Here is a 20,017-nt window from a genome sequence, read left to right on the forward strand (position 1 = left end):
CAACACATATTTGTTGCTTTGCTTCTTGAGCTACCTTGTTACAATTCTTATTGAACCTGCTGATATAGATTTATCCTCATGTTGTGGTTCTTTATGTCTCAAGCTACATGGCATGGTGTATTAGATATTGAAGCAAGTCCTTGTGTAAAATGTGTTGCTGTAAATAAAACCCTTTATGGACCTCCCGGGATGGCTTGTCTAAGCTGAGAATTAAAATATTCTCTGATTCACGCCTGTAAAATAAAAAGCAGCCCCTGCTCTGATGTTAATTTGCGGTGTAAAACCCTAAATATAAATTGGCAGTTTCTCAGTGCTCTTTGAAATTCATATTCATCATCACATATAATTGTTGAGGTTGTTTTATGAGGCTATCACTTAAAAGAAACCATAAACCCAAAATAGAAGTCAAACTAGGCCATTTGTAACACTGTATTAAAGCTTGGGTTTAGGAGCACATCAGTTCCTGCCCTGTAAGAGTTTTTCCATTCATTCGAGTGAAAGGTCTTGAGTGCACATGTGACAAATCATGGCGTTTGAGTCCCTCCATTGAAATTAATGGAATCCCTGTGCACTCTTGAGCTTTTGGGTTTGAACCGGAGCACATGATGAATTCTGGGTTAGGTCAAGTGTTCAAGCTAAATGAATATATTTCCTTACACTATTCTGGTTTATCTTTCTTTAGAGTCACCCTATTTTACTACTGAGCCGGAAAACCGAATTTTGGCCGAAGTGGAGAAGACTGTGCATATCCGGTGCCAGGCAATGGGTAAGTTGTTTACCTTTGAGCCTCTTTAGTAAACTTTCAATTTTCCACGATAAGAAGCAGGCTGCATCTGAGGAACATGATCTGAAAAGATGAATCATGCTTGTCTGCTGGGCAAATTGCCCCATCTGCTTTTTGTTTGGGCTTCAGTGCCTGACAGGATGCATTCAACAAATGTGGGCAGGTAAAAAGAATTAGCGTCCTGAGCTGAGTGAATTAATGTAAGTGAAACAGTGGCTTAGGGACCCATAAGCTGAGTTGCCGAGAAACAATCAATAATTGCAATAGTTAAAGCTCCTTGTTTCTTAAAATGATGGAGCTTTTACAATAGGAGGAAAATGTCAGCTGCAAAGTCTATTTCTGCAAGCAGTAGAGCAGGCTTCCTGAAACTCGGCCCTCCAGATGTTTTTGGCCTACAACTCCCATGTGGTCAGGGATGATGGGAACTGTAGTCTCAAAAACATCTGGAGGGCTGAGGTTGAGGAAGCCTGCAGTAGAGAATTAACCCATATATACATGATACCTAACCCCCAGGAAGCTGGCAATGATCCATCCTCATGCCTTGCTGCCCCATACCCTGTACATATCTCCATGTGTGGTGGGAATGTTAAAAAACCCATCCTTTCAGGAATTCAATATTCCAAGAAATTAATAAAATAACAGAATAACAATTGGAATTCGAACCAAAATTAACTTTATTAAATACATTTCAAGACAACAATCTGGGCTTACATAATAAAGAATTAAAAAGCCATTTATTACAAGTGACGAGCCTCAACATAACCAGATACTGGAAAGGCCTTTTTGGCATCATGATAGGCAATTGGTACAAAATAGTTTGAGAAACATCTTTCCTTGACAAATAACAAATAAACTATGGTTGACACACAGGCAGATCAAGAAGATGGCATTACACCAGTGTGATTGAATTTCATAACGTATGTCATTATTCCAGAAAATGAGCAATTCCAGCATCAACATTTGGCTCAATCTATTTGATCTAAATTAAAATTCAAACCTAAATTACTGTTTTCTCTTTGAACCCCTCCTGCTTTCATCAGTATATCAACACTTTATATTGTTTCATTGTTAACATAAGAGGGGAAATACTTAATCTAAGCACAACCACAAGGGCTCCTGATTAGACATTTAACTATGTGATGTTGAATGCTATCTTTTAACTGTTCTATCCTGTTTCCCCCATTGTTTTTGTTTAAACCAATTCACGAAGCAAGAACTAATAATGAACCATATGTTGTTGATATTACTGCACATTTATTATGCTATGACATGAGAAGACTTGGACTATTTATTTGTATCATTTATTATTCCTTGCTTATAAAACCCAATAAAAAGTTATCCCAATAAAGAGAGAGAAAACGTTGGCTGCAGAAACATTCAAGCGAAATTACACTTCTGTGGCAGCCGTCTTTCATTCAAATTTTAATTAGAAGGTGTGCAAACGCCACTAAAAACTTCAAAATATTTATCATTCCACCGAGACCACATAACACCGGTCTTGAAAGACCTACATTGGCTCCCAGTACATTTCCGAGCACAATTCAAAGTGCTGGTGTTGACCTTTAAAGCCCTAAACGGCCTCGGTCCAGTATACCTGAAGGAGCGTCTCCACCCCCATCGTTCTGCCCGGATGCTGAGGTCCAGCGCCGAGGGCCTTCTGGCGGTTCCCTCATTGCGAGAAGCAAAGCTACAGGGAACCAGGCAGAGGGCCTTCTCGGTAGTGGCGCCTGCCCTGTGGAACGCCCTCCCATCAGATGTCAAAGCGATAAATAACTACCTGACATTCAGAAGACATCTTAAGGCAGCCCTGTTCAGGGAAGTTTTTAATCTGTGATATTTTAGTGTATTTTTGGTTTCTATGGAAGCCGCCCAGAGTGGCTGGGGAAACCCAGCCAGATGGGCGGGGTACAAATAATAAATTAATATTATATTATTATTATAAAGAGATCAACAGTAGTTGCATAGAAGCAGGTTCATATGATGCTTTTTTAAAAAAAAAATGTTAGTTGTTGGCATCCTTCTGGGGCACTGTCATCTTGCTCTGTCTCAACTCCTGCCAACCTAGCAGTTCGAAAGCACACCAGTCCCAGTAGATAAATAGGTACCACTGTGGATGGAAGGTAAATGGCGTTTCCTGCACTTTGGTGTCCGTCATGGTGTTCCCTTGCACCAGAAGCGGTTTAGTCCTGCTGGCCACATGACCTGGAAAGCTGTCTGTGGACAAATGCCAGCTCTCTTGGCCCGAAAGCGAGATGAGTGCCGCAACCCCATAGTCTCCTGTGACTGGACTTAACAGTCTTGGGGCCCTTTATCTTTTTTTTTTTTTTTTTTACCTTGAGAGACAATGGAGTGTGCCTCTGGGAGTGAAGTCAAACTGCCTGGGGGCACAAGCCTGGGCAGTGTGTATGAAGGTCCTGAGCTGCCCAGACGACAAGACTCCCCTCTTGACCTCACTGTTGTGGTCCAAAAGAAACCAGAGCAATATATTTAGCACCAGCTTGGCTGCAGGAGTTGCTGGAAGGTGCCATCCAATCCTCTTAGGGACTCCAGATTTGTGTAGGATTTACTCCTTAGCCTTTTCTTCTCCCAGAGATATTCTGCAAGGCAGCAGAGGTTTAGGATCTTAGTCATCCTTCTCATAGATGGGTTATCTTCCCAGTTTGACAATTCCCATCTGCCCCTCACTTCTCTCTTCACCACATGCAGAAACCTTGAATTTTTTAAATACATAAGTGTAATCTACTGATTAGACCAGGAGTCAAATCCAGAAAGAATTGACTCTGCCACTGAGAACCCACCTGTCCTTGGAAACTTTGTGCCTCTTCACACATTACATTTCATTTTATTCACTTATTTGGTTATAACATTTGTATAGCAGGTTAAGGCAGTTTGCAGTTGGGTGTATAGCTAAGATATTCCACACACACACACACGCCAAACAAGCATACAAACAACAGTCCATTTCCTTTCCTGGGATATTAATTAGTCTGAAGCTCAGCTATTGCCTCCCTCTTCACCCGCCTCATCTGTATTGGCCCCACAGATAGGGAAACCAAGTTGTAAATGTATGAGAAGTTTCCTAGTGCTGATTCCTTATGTACATCTGACCTAGAGTGTCAACCTTGATGGACAGCAGCTCTCAAAAGTCTCATGTGAGGTATTAGCAGCCGTACTTCCTAAGCTATTTTTATCTCCATCCTGATGTGCATCCTGCTGGGAGAACTTTAAAGAACTGGGAGAACTTTAAGGAACTCTTATTAGATTCATCCTGAAAGAGCACATAAATGGACAGACTCAAAGAAAGTGAAAGGCAGGGAGAATTTTCTATTCTCCTCACTCAAGGCAACATTTATTGACCGATAATGCGCTGGTTGGCTTCATACTTTTGCAAAATATAGGACCTAATTCTTTCTGTCTTATTGATGATGTTCATTTCATATTTGCTACTGATACTTTATTTTATGGTCTTTGCTGTTTATGATCTTTTTAAACATCAATGTTTTATTCATATGCTGCTTTCCTACACGATTGTACCCAAAGCAGTTTACAACAAATCAAATTAACAGCAGCAATGGAAAAAAAACAGAAGAACAATTACCAATATTCATATTGTCAGTACATAAATTAACAAAAAATCAACATATACAACATTGTGTAAAAATATACAACATTGTGTAAAAATATAAGCAAACTAACTTAATTTAACAACTTAAAACTAAATGGGAGAGAGAATAAAGCCTAACACAGATATAAAAATAGTAGAAAGTAGTCCTTAAAAGGCAGGGGTTGTGTTGGTGGTGTTTTCAACTGGACAGTCATTAGTCCAAACCCACAAGTTGGGGTCCATTTGAAGAATGTCTTGTGAAATGGAGAATTTTTTGGCCCTGCAAAAGCAGGAGAAGTGCGTATGAGCAGGGCGCATTGCTGAGACATACCAGCAGTGCTGGATTTACGTATAAGCTAAACAAGCTATAGCTTAGGGCCCCACTCTCTTGGGGGCCCCCAGAAAAATAAAGGAAAAAAACCACTGGATGTACATTTCCAAAATATAAGATAAAAAACAAATAAAATAAAACCTACATACAGCAACAGTGTTGTGTGTTGTGTAGGCTCCTATGATGTAAGTAATGGGCTCCGCCTGCTAGCCTGCTATTCCCTAAAATATCACCGGTTTGCTCATTTCTATATACCGTATTTTTTGCTCTATAAGACTCACTTTTTCCCTCCCAAAAAGTAAGGGGAAATGTGTGTGCGACTTATGGAGCGTATGCAGGCTGCGCAGCTATCCCAGAAGCCAGAACAGCAAGAGGGTTTGCTGCTTTCGCTGCGCAGCGATCCCTCTTGCTGTTCTGGCTTCTGGGATTCAGAATATTTTTGTTTGTTTGTTTTCCTCCTCCAAAAACTAGGTGCGTCTTATGGTCTGCTGCGTCTTATAAAAATATGGTATAGGGTGTCTACATTCCGCATGTGCAAATGGCTTTAGATACCTATTAGGTCCATAAATTACCACATAGCATATATTCAACACAAAAAACAGCAACAATTTGTTGTTGACAAAGGACAGCTGGACATAGAAAGGGCCCCATTACCTTCAGGAGCTTAGGGCCTCATCAAACCTAAATCTGGCCCTGCATACCAGTCATAAGAACATAAAAATTCTGCTGGATCAGGCCAATGGCCCATCTAGTCCCTTATCCTTTTCTCGCAGTGGCCAACCCAATGCCCCAGTGGGAAACGTGCAAGCAGGATCTGAGCACAAAAGCTCTCTCCCCTCCTGTGATTTCCAGCAACTGGTATTCAGAGAAATTGCTGTCTCCAACTATGGAGGCTGAGCATAGCCAGTGTGGCAAGTAGCCTTCAATAGCCCTCTCCTCCATGAATTGGTCCAATCTTCTTTTAAAGCCATTCAAGTTGATGACCATGACTACCTACTGTGGAAGCGAGTTCTATAGGTTAACACTGTGCTGCATGAAGAAGGACTTTCTTTAACCTACATTGGCTCCCAGTATGTTTCCAAGCACAATTCAAAATATTGGTGCTGACCTTGAAAGCCCTAAATGGCCTCGGTTTTTAATGTTTAACAGACGACAGTATTTTAATACTTTGTTGGAAGCAACCCAGAGTGGCTGGGGAAACCCAGCCAAATGGGTGGGGTATGTATGTATGTATGTATGTATGTATGTATGTATGTATAAATAAATAAATAAATAAATATACCTGTCCCAAATCTTCCAACATTCAGCTTCATTGGATTTCCCCAAGTTCCAATATTATATCAGGAGAAAAACATTTCTCTATACCTTGAATAATTTTGTAATTTTCTACCACGTCACCTCTTACTCCCCTTTTCACTAAACTATACTCTTTGCTCTAGCACGAACTCGCTCAACAAACAGAGTGGTTTCTTCCATCCTCACCTATTCTGTGCCCTTTCCAGATGAGTGCTCTGTTTCCAGGTTTCTCACTGCTAAAGTTAGTAGCTGTCTGGCCGCTGACTTCTTACCCCGTGTCTCAGAGAGGACATAAAATGAAAAGGGGGTGTGGGGGTGCCAGCTCAGGTGCCTGAATCACAGCCCTGGGACACATCCTGAAGTTGCTCCATGCCCTGGCCATAAACAGGCAGGACGTTTCAATTTGTCACAACTCCTATGGGATTCTTTGGCGCAAAAGCCATTTATTCCATCTTTGTGCACTGTGAGTGTGGGAGACACAGATTAAATTTGCTCGATACAAATAGATTAACTATAAATAAAATTAAAGCCTGCAAAAGACAGCTTTTTACTTCATTGTAAATGGAGTTTCCTTGGGAACAAAGTTCCATTTTCTATTCCTCAGAGGCTACTCAAGTTGCAAGCATTTAAAACACAATATATTTGTATATATAACACTAATTGGATTATATGCTGTCAGCAATCAGTAGAGTTCAAATTAAAACTGCACAGATTTGCCTATGAAGGAAGAAGAGCATACTTACCTGCTACAGAGTCAGACCTTTGGTTCATAAAGCTCAGCATCGCCTCCCTTGACTCGCAGAGGGGCAGGACTTTTCCCCAGCCTTTGCCAGGAGATGCCAGGGGTCTAACCTTGCCCCTTCTGCACACATGGCTCTTCCCAGCATCATTAAATATTTTTATAAAAAACAAAATCTGCTGACAGATGAGTTGGGGGCAAATTTTTAGATGATCAAAATGTTTTTATATGAACTATCAGATTGGTAACGGTAAACTTGAAGCCCTGATAAATACATTAAAAAATGCATGACTTCAGATGGACTCTTGGAAAAGTCTTATTTCTCCAATTATATATATTTTCTTTCTTTCTTTCTTTCTTTCTTTCTTTCTTTCTTTCTTTCTTCTAGGATTGCAATCTTTTTTCCCTCTTCAGTATGCTTTTTATTGGTTTTCTTACATGGTAAAAATTATACATTCCAAATAAGATACAGAAGAAACAAACGATTACCAAATAAACAAATATATATGAATCCTTAAATTCCTAAAGAATATATTTTCCTTCTATCTTGGTTAGCCATGGTAAGGGACACATAATTTCTTTTAAAAAGAAAATCAGTTCTTTTCTTTTTCTTTCTTTTTTTTTAAAAGCCAGCACAGTCATTTTGAAGCTCAGTGTGGCTCTTGACTGCAGCTGCCTCCTCTGGCAGATCCGTTTGCAAGTTCCTGCCGCGCTCTGATGTACCCCTCATCATTTCAGACGCCCCTTGTCTGTTGCACACCTGGTCTAACTAATGGACTCCTTCCCTGGTGTCTGTCTTTCCAAAAAGATCTTTGAAAAGCACCTTCTCTCTAGTTCTGATGGTGTGACTTACCCAGCGAAATCACTAGGATCTTTTAAGGCCTCCTGAAATATCGGAAGGAAAATATATAGATTGACTTCTCTATATTCCTTTAAGTACAGTGGGGTTTGGAGCTGATCTGTGGCTTAATTGGAGAAGACAACCTAAGCTTCAGTGAGCAGAGAATGTTGATATTCCTGTCAGGATTCAAAATGTTTAGCCCATTATGCTGTTATGGGGAATAATGCCCAATGCCAGATTTCATTCTATTGCGTTTTCTATAAAATATAATGGAAATGCTGTTACTTAAGCTTCAAACTATTTCCTGTGTCCTCTATTCTGAGTATGATTCCATTTTTGTATCATCTGTTTCCTCATTACTCAGTGATAATTTGTATTGGCCCAGGGGATTTGATGAGATGAATTACATTTCACTGAGAATTCTGACAATCAGACTGTACACAAATTCTGTAAATGGGCCTTTGGTATGAAATTAAAATTGTGTTTGTTTCACAGTGGTACACTGCATCTATTTTGTGTCAAACCACACACATTGCACACAAAAGATGGTTCCTGTAGGGTATAAATAGCTTTATTATTCAAGCAAAATGGAAGTTTCAAATGCGATTTCAAGAACTGATTACATCCTTGTACAGAAATATAATTTCATGACCAGTCAACTACCCCCCCCCCTTTCTTGGGAAATAATGTATCTTTCATTCTCCTCAGAAGAATGAGTATATTAAAAAGAGTAGGTTTTTGTTATTATATTTGGTTACATAAAAGTATTTTCAGCGGATTTTGCCTTGAATTTTTTTAATTGCTGTATCTTTATTGCCTTACTAAACACGCACAATAGATCAAGCGATATTTACTTTCAACATGCTTTGAATGCTTGCTGTTAGAAACATTTAGAATCCTAGGTAATAAAATGTGTTTGTCCTCATTCAGAAATCTCTGCGAAGTCAGATTTTTATGTACAGAGATCGAACACTCTCATAGCAATCTGTCTCACTCAGGAGACAATGGAAGAATATGTCATTGGGGGTGAGGTCAAATTATTGAAGCTTGCAGTGTCTGCTGTGGCTGTAGAAACCAATGCAGGAGAGACGTGTTTTGTTTCAGCTGGGGCAGATGAAGGTATCCTTTTGAGCTGATGGCATTTCTTCTCTTTGCCCTCTTCCCAGCAGTCATTCCTCCTCTGGACACTGCTATGGCTACATGACCTGACTGCCTGTCTCTAGGCACTGTGGTTGTCTGCAAGGGATTCCCCCAAGGCAGGGCTGATGTTACTAGCCTTCACATAAAGCAATGCAAAGGCCATTTGTTATGGACAAACACTGCAAATGTATATGAATTGGGGAATCCACTCTGGGTAGAGGCTTATCCCCAGTTCCTCTTGACCTACTGTCCCCACCCTCCACCCCGGGGGGTGGGGAGAGGAGAATTCACTCTTTAGCGTTCAGTTGGACAAAACATCAATTCGACTTTTCCCCAGATTGGCATTTGTTTGATCTATCACTAAAGAGCGAGCTTTCCCTTTGACAGGAGTGGGCCAAGGGCAAAACCACTTGGACCCATGCCTAGAAAGCTAGAACGTGCAAGTCAAGTGGAAAACTGCTCAAACCTACCCTTTCTAGGCATGGCACAAGCGGAAGTGTGGGTGAGCCCTCAACATTAACCTGAAAGTTTCTAGGATTATTTATTCTCCATTTCTCATGCCATGTTGAAGTCCTAATTCCTCTATTGAAGCAATCAGATTTCCTTTATATGTCATTGATTATGGTCCTCAGGCTCCATGACTTAACACAGAGCTGTAGCTTAGGGGGGGCCTAGCCAGGTTTTTTGCCCAGGAAGTTGCCTCCAAAGGAGCACCATTGAGGTTCCCAGCCTGTGTGTGTGTATATATGGCAAATGTCTGTGTGGGGTGTGTGTGCTAAACTGGGTCATTGACCCAGGTCAAATAAAGCCTAGTTTTGCCCCTGTTTAACACCATAGGCATACCTTATCCTCCCAAACCTTGCTTTGTTGGCTCTTCCTTGGTGAGCACTTATTATTCTTGGCTAGTGAGGTGAGAAAGAGTTTCCCTGACCTGCTGGGAAACTTTGCTCACAGGGCTTTGCCTCACAACTGGACAGGAGTAACGGCATGAGAATGGTGAACACCATGAGCACCCCCTTCCCTCTGCAAATCCTCATTGCTCAGAATCACGTGTCTTGGGTGGTCCAGGGTCCTTGAGAGTGGCCCTTTTGTGAGCTTTTGGGCTGTGGCATCAACTTCAGTAAAGGGATTTTGTCACTCATTGGGCTGCTAACCTCAGCCTTGGTTTATGCAATATGGGGATTGTTGAGCTAATGTATTTGAAAGTGCTTAGAATGCTCCAAAACACTCCCTTCCTAAATACTTTTTCTCACTGAGTGCAATAGAATATACTTCCTAGAAAGGATGCATAAGATTCCTGCTTAAGTCTTACCAATTCACTGCCTTGTCTGCCTTTTGACCTTTTCAAGGCTCATTTGATGACACAATTAACCTATTTCCCAAACTGAATCATTTAATCTGAGGCTTTAAAAAAAATGGCATGCAATTTGATTACAGCAAATGAAGGCACACAGTCGCCATGGCATAAATCATTATGGGTAGTTAAGGATTTGTCTGTGTTTTTCAGTTGTATTTCCCCTCTTTTGACAGGATAATGCATGCTTTGTAGCAGTTGCTTTCTGAATAGTGTATTTGTATAGAACTCTGTAATGGGAAATGGGCAATTAGCAGGCGGCAATGCTTTGTGCCTGGGCACACATGAAGAGTTTTCTCTCTTTCCACTACATTTCAGGTGTCCCACTTCCTGTCCTGGTCTGGTACAAGGATGCTGTCCCCATCCACAAACTGCTGAATCCGCGTTACAAGGTTTTGCTCAATGGGAGTCTTCAGATCCAGGGACTGCAGCCTGATGATTCTGGAATCTTCCAGTGCTTTGCAAGGAATGATGCTGGGGAGATGCAGAGTCGTACCTTCCTGGATGTGACTAGTATGTCTGGACCTATGTGGGGGTTGGGCAGGGGAGGCAAAGGAAGGTTTCTGGGGCACAATGCGTTCATCGTTCTAGGGCAGCCCAGTGGTATGGAGTAAAAAGAAAAGAGAAAAAAGTCAAGCTCGCAGGGGAGGAGCTGTCAGGAGAAACCCCAGAGCAGTGCCTGGGGGAGAGAGGGAAGATCCTTTCCTTGAGCAAGCAGAGAAAGCTTACACTGATTGAACAATTATGTTGTATTCCACCCTAAGGCTTTCTCCAAGCCTCCTGGTGGAACTACAACACATCCTAGGACAGCCTGCTCCAGCATAGCACCTTTCACAGATAATAATAATAATAATAATAATAATAATAATAATAATAATAATTCGTGTCCCTGGCTTTCCAGACTCATCTGCTATACAAATGCAAAGGGGCACACTGATTGCCAGAGGTGAAACATATTGGCATTATTTTCCCCTCTCCTACCCCACTATGTGCAACCTCCAACAAGGAACCCTTCATTTTTAAGCAGTGAAACAGCTGGACTGCAGCCCTTCCACAGATTCCTTCACTCACAATGAGTGCCCTTAGAAGATGTGGTTCTCCTCTGCCTTTAAACTGAGAGACCCCAAGTTTTAAAACAACTATTCTTTGGGTCTCTTGATGCATGTTTTTAGTAATAGTGATAGTAATAATAATAATAGTTTATACATACATACATACATACATACATACATACCCTGCCCATCTGGCTGGGTTTCCCCAGCAACTCTGGGCAGCTCCTAACAGAATTAAAAGCACAATAAAACATCAAACATTAAGAACTTCCCTAAACAGGGCTGCTTTCAGATGTCTTCTAAAAGTCAGATAGTTGTTTATTTCCTTGACATCTAATGGGAGGGCATTCCACAGGGTGGGCGCCACCACCGAGAAGGCCCTCTGCCTGGAGATGCTAGCTCCATTTCCCATCAGCCCCCTGAGGCAGCACAGCCAATGGTCAGAAATGATGGCAGTCCTGATCCAAAACATTCAGAGGGCTCAGTATCCAGGAGGATTGGTGTACATGATTTCCTGTTCAAATTTGGACCACGGTTTAGCAGAGGCGTAGCTGGGGGCGGGCGGGGGGAGCACAGGGCACCACACCACAGGGGGCAGCACTTACCACATGAACTGCAGTGCATCTGAGCCATGTGTCTCTCCTGGGAGTGACACGGTGAATCAGCCGTCTGCAGGCTCTGCGTTGCCCGAAACAGCAGCGTGGGGCTTGCGTCCTCCCGCCGTCTCCCCCACAGGGGATTTCTGTGACTTGGAAGAAACAATCTGAGGTCACATGACTAGGAATTTGGACCATGGGACTGGTATTATTCTTGTTTTTAAAAGCTTAAACACAAAGGAACATTTCATGCAGCCCTTTTTCATATTAATAGTTCTGCTGAGAAAAAGTATAATGCATTAATGGTGTGTCACAAATGTGAATGAACCAGGAACTGCCAGGTTAATGCCTCCCTGTTCTATATTTTGTTTTTCTTTGTTTGTTCATTTTTTGTTTTGGGGAGAAGTTACATGTGTAGTGAAGGGTTCTGTGCACACCTCCCCTGGGATATAGCAGGCCATCACAGGGTACAATATATTTTAATTCTTTGATTCAGAATAATAATCTTAAAGTAGCAATTTAAGCACTGTAGCCACAGTATTAGATCAGACGCACAAATAATCTTTCCCTGCTGCATGCCCCTGGATAATGTGGTGCCCTCTGGAAGCTTTTGAACTCCAGTTCCATCAGCCTCTGATGGCCTGGTCAATGGTCAAAGGTGATACGAGGCAACATCTAGAGGGCACTTTAGTGATCATTGAGATACAGCAACAAGTGCACAACATATGCATTATTCACACTTTTGTCATAGTTAAGGGCCATTTATTGTGGGAATGATGTGGTTGTCTTCCCACGTTAAGGCAGAGCAGTATTGCAGTTATGCAGCCTTTGCAACGTTTAATAAGTGGGTTTAGAAGAACATATGCCAGCACTGTAATCCTGAAGTCATGCCAGAGGGATGCTATTTTTAGTTGTTTATTCATTAATTTATTCCCATACATAACCTCCCCTCTCTTAAAGGATAGGGATGGCTTACAGTATTCTAATATTCTTTCCCCCTTGTTATCATACGTTCCCTTTTTAACCCTCCTTACACTTCTCCCTTCCAAGTCTGTGCCATTTTTTGTTTTGTTTTCACAAACAACAACAAAAAATCCTAACAAGTGTCCACCTTCTTACTCACAGGAAGCTGCCTTACTGTATACCAAGCCAGACCCTTGGTCTATCTTGCAAATGCTGGAGATTGAGCCTGGGACCTTCTGCTTGGGAAGCAGATGCTCTGCCAACTGACAATGGCCCTGCTCCTTTTGGTACCACTTGAATGCACAGTTCCATATTTGCCCCACCCATATGCAACCTGAACAAACACAAGCCTATGCTTTTGTAGTTGATGTCAAATGAAGCCACCTTCGCTTCTGTAATGGCATTGCCAAATCTGGTGGCCCCAGATGCTTTCAACTACAAACCCCCATCAGCACCAGCCAGCACAGCTGTACTCCCATAAGTGTCCCTCCCCCCAGTGTTCATCTATGCTGTGATGGGTGCCATGGCCCCAGATATCTGAAGGGTGCCAAGCTGGGGAAGGCTGTTCTAGAATACGTTGAAGTTGATAAGGAAATGAGGCCAGGAGGTCAATTCCACACCCTGACTGACAAGTGGCAGCATCTAGAACAGGGGTTGGCAAGGTTTATCTTGCCTGGGCCGGATCGGTCCCGCAGAGATCCCCCTGGTGTCTTTGGCGTTGCTGACCCCTGATCTAGAATAATGATTCTGTTCTGCGTGGAAAATGTGAACTTGGCCATTGCCAAAATGGATGAATACCTGGTGGTTGTCTGCTCTGGTGACCTCAACTTCACAAAAGATGGTTTGGTGGGGGAAAGTGGAGACATTCTTGGCTGGAGTTTGATTTAGGCATGATGGACGGATGCTTGGCTGCTGTATCTCCTTGCCTTGCTGATTGGCACTGAGCTAAGTCGTTAGATCTTTGCTAGGTTTACCTCTGAACACATATGGTACTCACATAAGGTCTGATATCTTTTCTGGGCAAAAGATAATAGGGGGGCCTGTTTGATCTTGCATTGGAGATAGAAAGAATGAGGAAATGGGGAGGGGGACAGAGATACCATAGATGAAAATCAAATGGAGACTTTTTTTGGCTGACATTCAGCTCTGCAAACTCATGTCAGGCTCAAGAAGCTTTTCATCTTATGTAACGGGGTTGAAAGCAAATAGTTTTGTTTATTTCAATTTATCTATCCCCCCCCCCCGAGCTTCTTCTTTTTTCTTCTTTTTACTTTACCACAAAGTCCTTTTGCTTCCACTTGTATGGAAACTGCTTGGAATTCATTTTTCATTTATCCAACAGTCCACACTTGGGGAATTCCAAGGAGGTGAATAATGAAAAGCTACTGTCTCTTCTGAAAAAGTTTTCATGTTATTGTCGTCATTCCCCGGTCCATTACTAGTCTGATAAATATGGATACAAAATTCCACAAGTAGTTGAGAGATCTTTCAAAGAACTGATCCTTAGGAACAAAACAAAATTTGATTCCAGATATTGCACCAACATTTTCACGACTGCCGACAGACACCACCGTTACCGAAGGGATGACAGCGGTTTTAAGATGTGATGTCTCAGGAGCACCAAAGCCTGCCATTGCATGGAAAAGAGGTAAAGCCTTATTATTCTGTTGGGAAATCACTCTAATTGCTGCTGCTCACCAAGAAGAATTAGCATAGCATTAGCGTTTTCATGCACTGCAAATCAGAGAATTGAAGCTGTTCTCACATGGTGTTTTTCAGGCAACCAGGTTTTGGCCAGCGGCTCCATTCAGATCCCCAGGTTCCTCCTCCTCGAATCTGGAGGGCTTCAGATCGCCCCAGTCTTTGCTTGGGATGCTGGTGACTATACCTGCTGTGCAGTCAACTCTGAAGGATTCCTAAATGCTTCCGCTGCTCTCACCGTGTGGAGTAAGGACCATGTTTGTTTTAGAGTTTAATATTAATCAAGGCTTAATCAGTTCTCATTGTGCCCTCAGGAAACCAATTACAACATTTCCATTTCATGGTGTGTATGTGTGGAAGGGAGGGGGTGAATAATTTAATAGAAATTATGTTTGTGGATTTTAGAGCTGATTTGGAGAGATCTGCAAGGGAGAGTGTTCATTTGACATCTTTGCATTTCAAAATAGACATTAAGTTTCACCAAAGCCATCCTAATATACACAGCTGGAGATATCTGCAGATTATTTCAGTAATTCATGCACTACGAGGCATGGCTGCTACCTGTACATTCTCATTGTGTCATCCCGATAACGTGCAGCTGATACACATATCACGATGTGGTTGTAGGAGAAGCTAATAATCTCCACTGGAAGTTCCCTTCTGAACAGGCTGCGCTGTATAGTATGCACAGGTTGCCAGTTCATTTTAATGTCCTGCTTAAACCTTTTAAATTTGATTTAATTGCATCACACACTGTATGCACAGCAACGAGAATGAAACTGTTATATAACCCAAGGGGTAGAACAGAAAAATCCAGCACTCTCAGACATGGTGCTTAATGGTGTCTGATGTTCACACTTACCATTTGACTCTTGTTCCTTGTACAGAAATCTCTTCTGGCATTATGGTGTATTATTGCTTCTGGAAAATGGGACTTTGCTCCCATTTTCCATTTATCTTCCTTTTCTTGCACCTGGATTCAGCTGATGCGATCTGTGGCTTTTCCCTTTATATGTTGAGGCATTAGGGAGAACTTTTTGTGCCTTAATTACTTGCTGCAGTGACCTCCATTTCCCGGGCATATTTGAATGACGAGGATTTAACAGCATTTGGGTAAATGTCATCTCTTATGTGTGTAGAATATTATGGAAAAGTTTGTGTCTTTGGAGCCACTTGATCTGATTCTTCCCGTCTTTCTCCTCATATCCGCAACCAGCTTTGCGTGGATGTGTTGCTTGGGTGCTGTCCAGCCTTTCCACCTATTTTGAAGCTTTTGAAGGCTGTACAAATGAGCTAACACACACCGCTCTATGGCTTAACATGAAACAATCACAGGGATGATTAACAATGTAGCATTTACTCCTTTATGGCCTCCAGTCAAAAAGAGACGGAGTCTAAGAAAACAATGTAGATCTCCCTAGTGGGATTTTTGATCTTGGAAGCCTCCATGCCTTTCCATGTGAAACTGCTCCCTGCCTCCTTTTAAAACAAGGGTTGGAAGTGAATTGAAGCAATCTGAGCTCTTGCCTCCAGCCCAGCCCTCCTCTGCCTCATTTTGGAGAACTAGAGTATCCTAAAGGGCAAACTCTCTGGCCTGAAGATCAGCATTTCTCCTGCGTCCCATGGCCTCCCACCTGATGTGCTCCTTGCACCATTAGACTGGTGAGCTAGAGAGAGAGGAACCGAGTGAGAGTCAAAGCTCTGGTGCTGTGGCATCAGGTCCAGTGCTCTCCTGCGTGCCGGTCTCTGGCTTAGCAGACCCTTGATCACTAGCATCTAACTCAGAGATCCTTAGGGGGCAACACTGTAGCCTCCGGCTCAGTGTCCTGGTCATGACTGGATCCTGAGATCATAAAAGAGGGGCTGTCACTGAGGAACCAAAACAGCAAAGCCCCCTTGGCTGTGCAGAACAAGCTCCTGCCAAAGAATGCAATATTTTCCTAAATTAACCCCAGCTTCTGAACTGACTGGTTGGCCAAATGCCTCTTTATCTGCTGGTAAACCTAAGCACCGCCTGTGCTGTTCTGGTCCCAAACAGGAGTCTCACTGGGCCCAGCAAGGCAGGTCAGTTGTTGCAGCATCATGATGAGGTCCGAGTGGGCAATTTAGGAGGACTAGAGGTGAAATAAGGGCTTTTGAGCCACTGCCTCCAGTTCAGTTCTGCTGGGCTCCACTCCACTTGGACAACTTGAAGGGAGTCTGACTTGGGAGGGGGGGGCACTTCTTTGATCCACCGCCTCTTCCTGTGTAGAACCAAACAGAGAAAATGTTCCGGAAGGCCTGTAAATGCCATCTTTGTAGCGAAGATAACTTTAGGACTTATTGTTAGTTGCTGCAAGAATGTGCTTGTATATGTTTCTCTGCTTTGAAGCTTCAGTTTTGCTTCAGGAGAGGCTTCTCATGCTGCCTGCCTGTGAGCTAGTCCCTTTTCTGAGAAATGGGTACAAACTGGGGAGGGGTCTCTAAGCTAGGAGTGAGATGATTGGGCTATTGATGCCAGCCTATGTAGCTTGCTCAGTGTATAAGAAACGCTTAACATATTAGCACTTTGTAGACAAGTCATGACAATGTCCTGCTGTTTTGGCACCCAGGTCTGTAAAGGCAGCTGGGCACTGTGGGCTGTGTTGTAAGTCTACACCTTGCTTTAATAAAGCACTAGAACTGGCCATTCTGACATTTTTGACACCTGTCTTTGGTATCCCTGCACCAAACCACCCACACAGGCCCTCCTTTGGGCCTGCAAATCAGAACCTTCCAAATAGTGAGGCATTGCATGAGGCACTCTATTCTGCAGGTCCAGGAGCAGGCTTTAGTTTGACATGGGTGCCAGTGTTGCCAGTGGTGGAGCTTCATGCTCCAGCACAGTTGGCATGGCTGGTGTGCATCCCAGGGGCATGGCGCACTGCCCTCAGGGGTGTGGTGCACGTCCCGGGGGCATGACGCGCCACCCTCAGGATAGTGGCACACATCCTGGGGGCGTGGCACCCAGCGTGGGGGGGCAGCCATGATGGCACCCCACAAGGATTGTGGTGCCGGGGGCGGGGTGCTTCCCCCGCCCCCTCTTCCTCCACCAGTGAGTGTTGCAGGATCCAATTTAACAACCTCCTGTTTGCCAGCCTCAGAGCCAGGAACCTGGTCCATTTCTTCAGCCAGTGTCCTCGTAACCTCTTATTCTGTGCCCTGATCACTGCTGAACTCTGACACCACAGCACACATAGTCACTATTGCTCTTTAAGCCCCAGAATGCACAGCTGCTACCTGAACGACTGACGCAAGCCAATTGTCTGGTCCAGCTAGCTTTTCAACTTTGAGCTCAGCTGATGTTCCACAAACTGCATGTTGCACTTCTCTCTTGCAAAGCATCCTCAAGGGATGCAGTTTGCATAGGAGAAAAGATGCTTCCCCTATCAGTCATTTCCCCTCTGAAACTTCCTCCCAGTTGTCCTCTCTTCACCCCACCAGTATTGTAGACCTGGATTTATTCTGGGGGTGGAATGAAACCCTGTAACTCCAAGAGATAATTTCCTGGGAGATTTTGCTATTCAAAGTAAAAAACACATTAAGAGCCTGTGTAAGTATACAGTCCTTCTCTCCTGAAGGTGGCTAAGACATCAGGAGCCACCCTTGGTCATATCTGCTTTCTACCCACTCTTTCCTCTCCCTGGACTGAATTATCTCCTACTGCTGCAATAGCAATTAAAGGAAATATCTTCATCATTAACATCATAAATGCAGCTAGTTTTTCTTAACCCAGGATCTGAAACTCACTTTGAGCTGTTGTTTCAGACTCCACTTACTTGGGAACTGTGGTTTGCATTTACCATGATTAAAAATCACTGTGACAATTTCCCTAAACTGTGGTTATGCTGCGAGTAGGAGAGTCAGTCTACAGCAAGGTGGGAGGCTGGCTCCTTAATCATGCTTAAGAGGTGGATACTTGCCCTAACACATGACAAACACTCTGCTGTAAAATTTACTCTAGGTCTCTTTTTCTAATATTGCTGGGCCCCTGGAATTGGAATCCCGGGGGAAATTAAAGATGGGAAGGGGATGTGATACTGCATTAAACTTTTCCAGTAAACACTGGCTGTGGAGAACTTTGCACTTTCACATATTTGCTAGAGGCAGGGGGATGGAGGAGCAGAAATTTTCTTGTCAGGAATGACAAATGACCTGGCTCGCTGCCTTCAGAGGCCAAACACCCAAGCCAAGATGGAAGTTGGCAATTTTACCTGAACTGTGGGTCGTGTTCTTTTCAGATCGCACTCTTATCGTTCGCCCTCCTGAGGACAGCACTGTTATTAAGGGAACCACCGCGATGCTGCACTGCGAGGCTGCTCATGACCCAAGAATTTCAATCAGGTTGGTGGTGTCTGCACTTGCTTCTGCCGTATATTTGAACTTAATTTTACAAAATGTGGTCACCGTGTTTGGCGAGCTCTTTCCAGGCACCTGGTTTTGTGCTGGTATTCCCAGTGATGGCATCCTCTGGGGTTGCAGGTTGAGCTATTATTCATGTCAAGTCCTTTTTATTTCTCCACTTCAACCTTATATATTATTTACAATGAACTGCGTTCCACTTCATGACTTCAATACAACTACCCATGATTTACTGTCAAGGTTAATACAATATCAATAAAACTGACTTGTCAGAAGCTGATACTTAATGAGAATGAAACCCAAAGTGATTTGAGGGGATTGTAGGAACGTTTGCAGAGAGAGTCTTGAAAATTCCTGAAAGCATCCTTTCTGCTCTTGAACAAAGCGCCAGATCAGCCTTGCAGAAAGTACAATATGTCTTTAAACTGCCAGATTCTACAAGCAAGGAGTCAGAGGAATTCCCTCTCTGCTCCTTTGACAGGATGAGCATGTACACAAATGAAAGACAGGCAAATGAAAAGGGGAAAGGCCAAGGAAGGATGCCACAGTTCCCTTTAGAAAATGTTAAACAACGGCATTTGTGTAAAAGAGAAAGGAAAGACATCAAGTCTTGCATTAAGAAGAGGATGGTATTTTAGAAGCTTTCTCTGCTGTCGCCACCCCCCCACTCCCCCCGTTAAGGGCTGGTAGGATTATGACTATGAGCTGTGCTATAGATGGTTTAGAATAGCTCTATTCTATTAATCATAACATTGAAATCACTTGTGGGAGAAAAGTATTAAATGGATCATGAATAAAAAATCAGAAAGGTTTAAAGCTAAGTATAATTAGCATTTGTGTAGTGTATTTCAAGCATCAAAGATTCTTACATACAATTCCTCTATGTTCCTTACAACACCCTTGTATGGCAGGCCAGGGTATATTCTGTGATTCATATACTAAAGGAAATACTACAAATATCCTTCAAATTCACTGTTGTTGTTCTGTTTTGTGTTCTGCAATTTAAATTCAAATATATGCAGGAAGAAGCTGTTGTAGCCCTTGGTTATACATTTTGCCTGCCCATGCACCCACTTGTAAACTCTGGCCCTAATCCACAAAAAATTGGGCCCAAGGACGCAGGTGGCACTGTGGGTTAAACCACAGAGCCTAGGACTTGCCGATCAGAAGGTCGGCAGTTCGAATCCCTGTAACAGGGTGAGCTCCCGTTGCTCGGTCCCTGCTCCTGCCAACCTA

The 20,017-nt window shown here is 43.0% G+C and overlaps 1 protein-coding gene across 8 annotated transcripts in view; it reads left to right on the forward strand.

Annotated features, from left to right (window-relative positions):
• Positions 1–20,017, forward strand: part of SDK1 (sidekick cell adhesion molecule 1) — a 575,941-nt gene that overhangs the window by 348,393 nt on the left and 207,531 nt on the right. For all 8 annotated transcript variants that reach the window (XM_083585530.1, XM_083585534.1, XM_083585535.1 and 5 more), the window contains 5 exons: positions 683–766; positions 10,408–10,602; positions 14,232–14,348; positions 14,480–14,647; positions 18,661–18,763. In XM_083585530.1, coding sequence (XP_083441656.1) covers positions 683–766; positions 10,408–10,602; positions 14,232–14,348; positions 14,480–14,647; positions 18,661–18,763 — 667 coding nt within the window. The remainder of the gene's footprint in view (positions 1–682; positions 767–10,407; positions 10,603–14,231; positions 14,349–14,479; positions 14,648–18,660; positions 18,764–20,017) is intronic.

Source organism: Podarcis filfolensis (assembly GCF_964270895.1).
Source record: "Podarcis filfolensis genome assembly, chromosome: 14".
Classification (NCBI taxonomy): Eukaryota; Metazoa; Chordata; class Lepidosauria; order Squamata; family Lacertidae; genus Podarcis; species Podarcis filfolensis.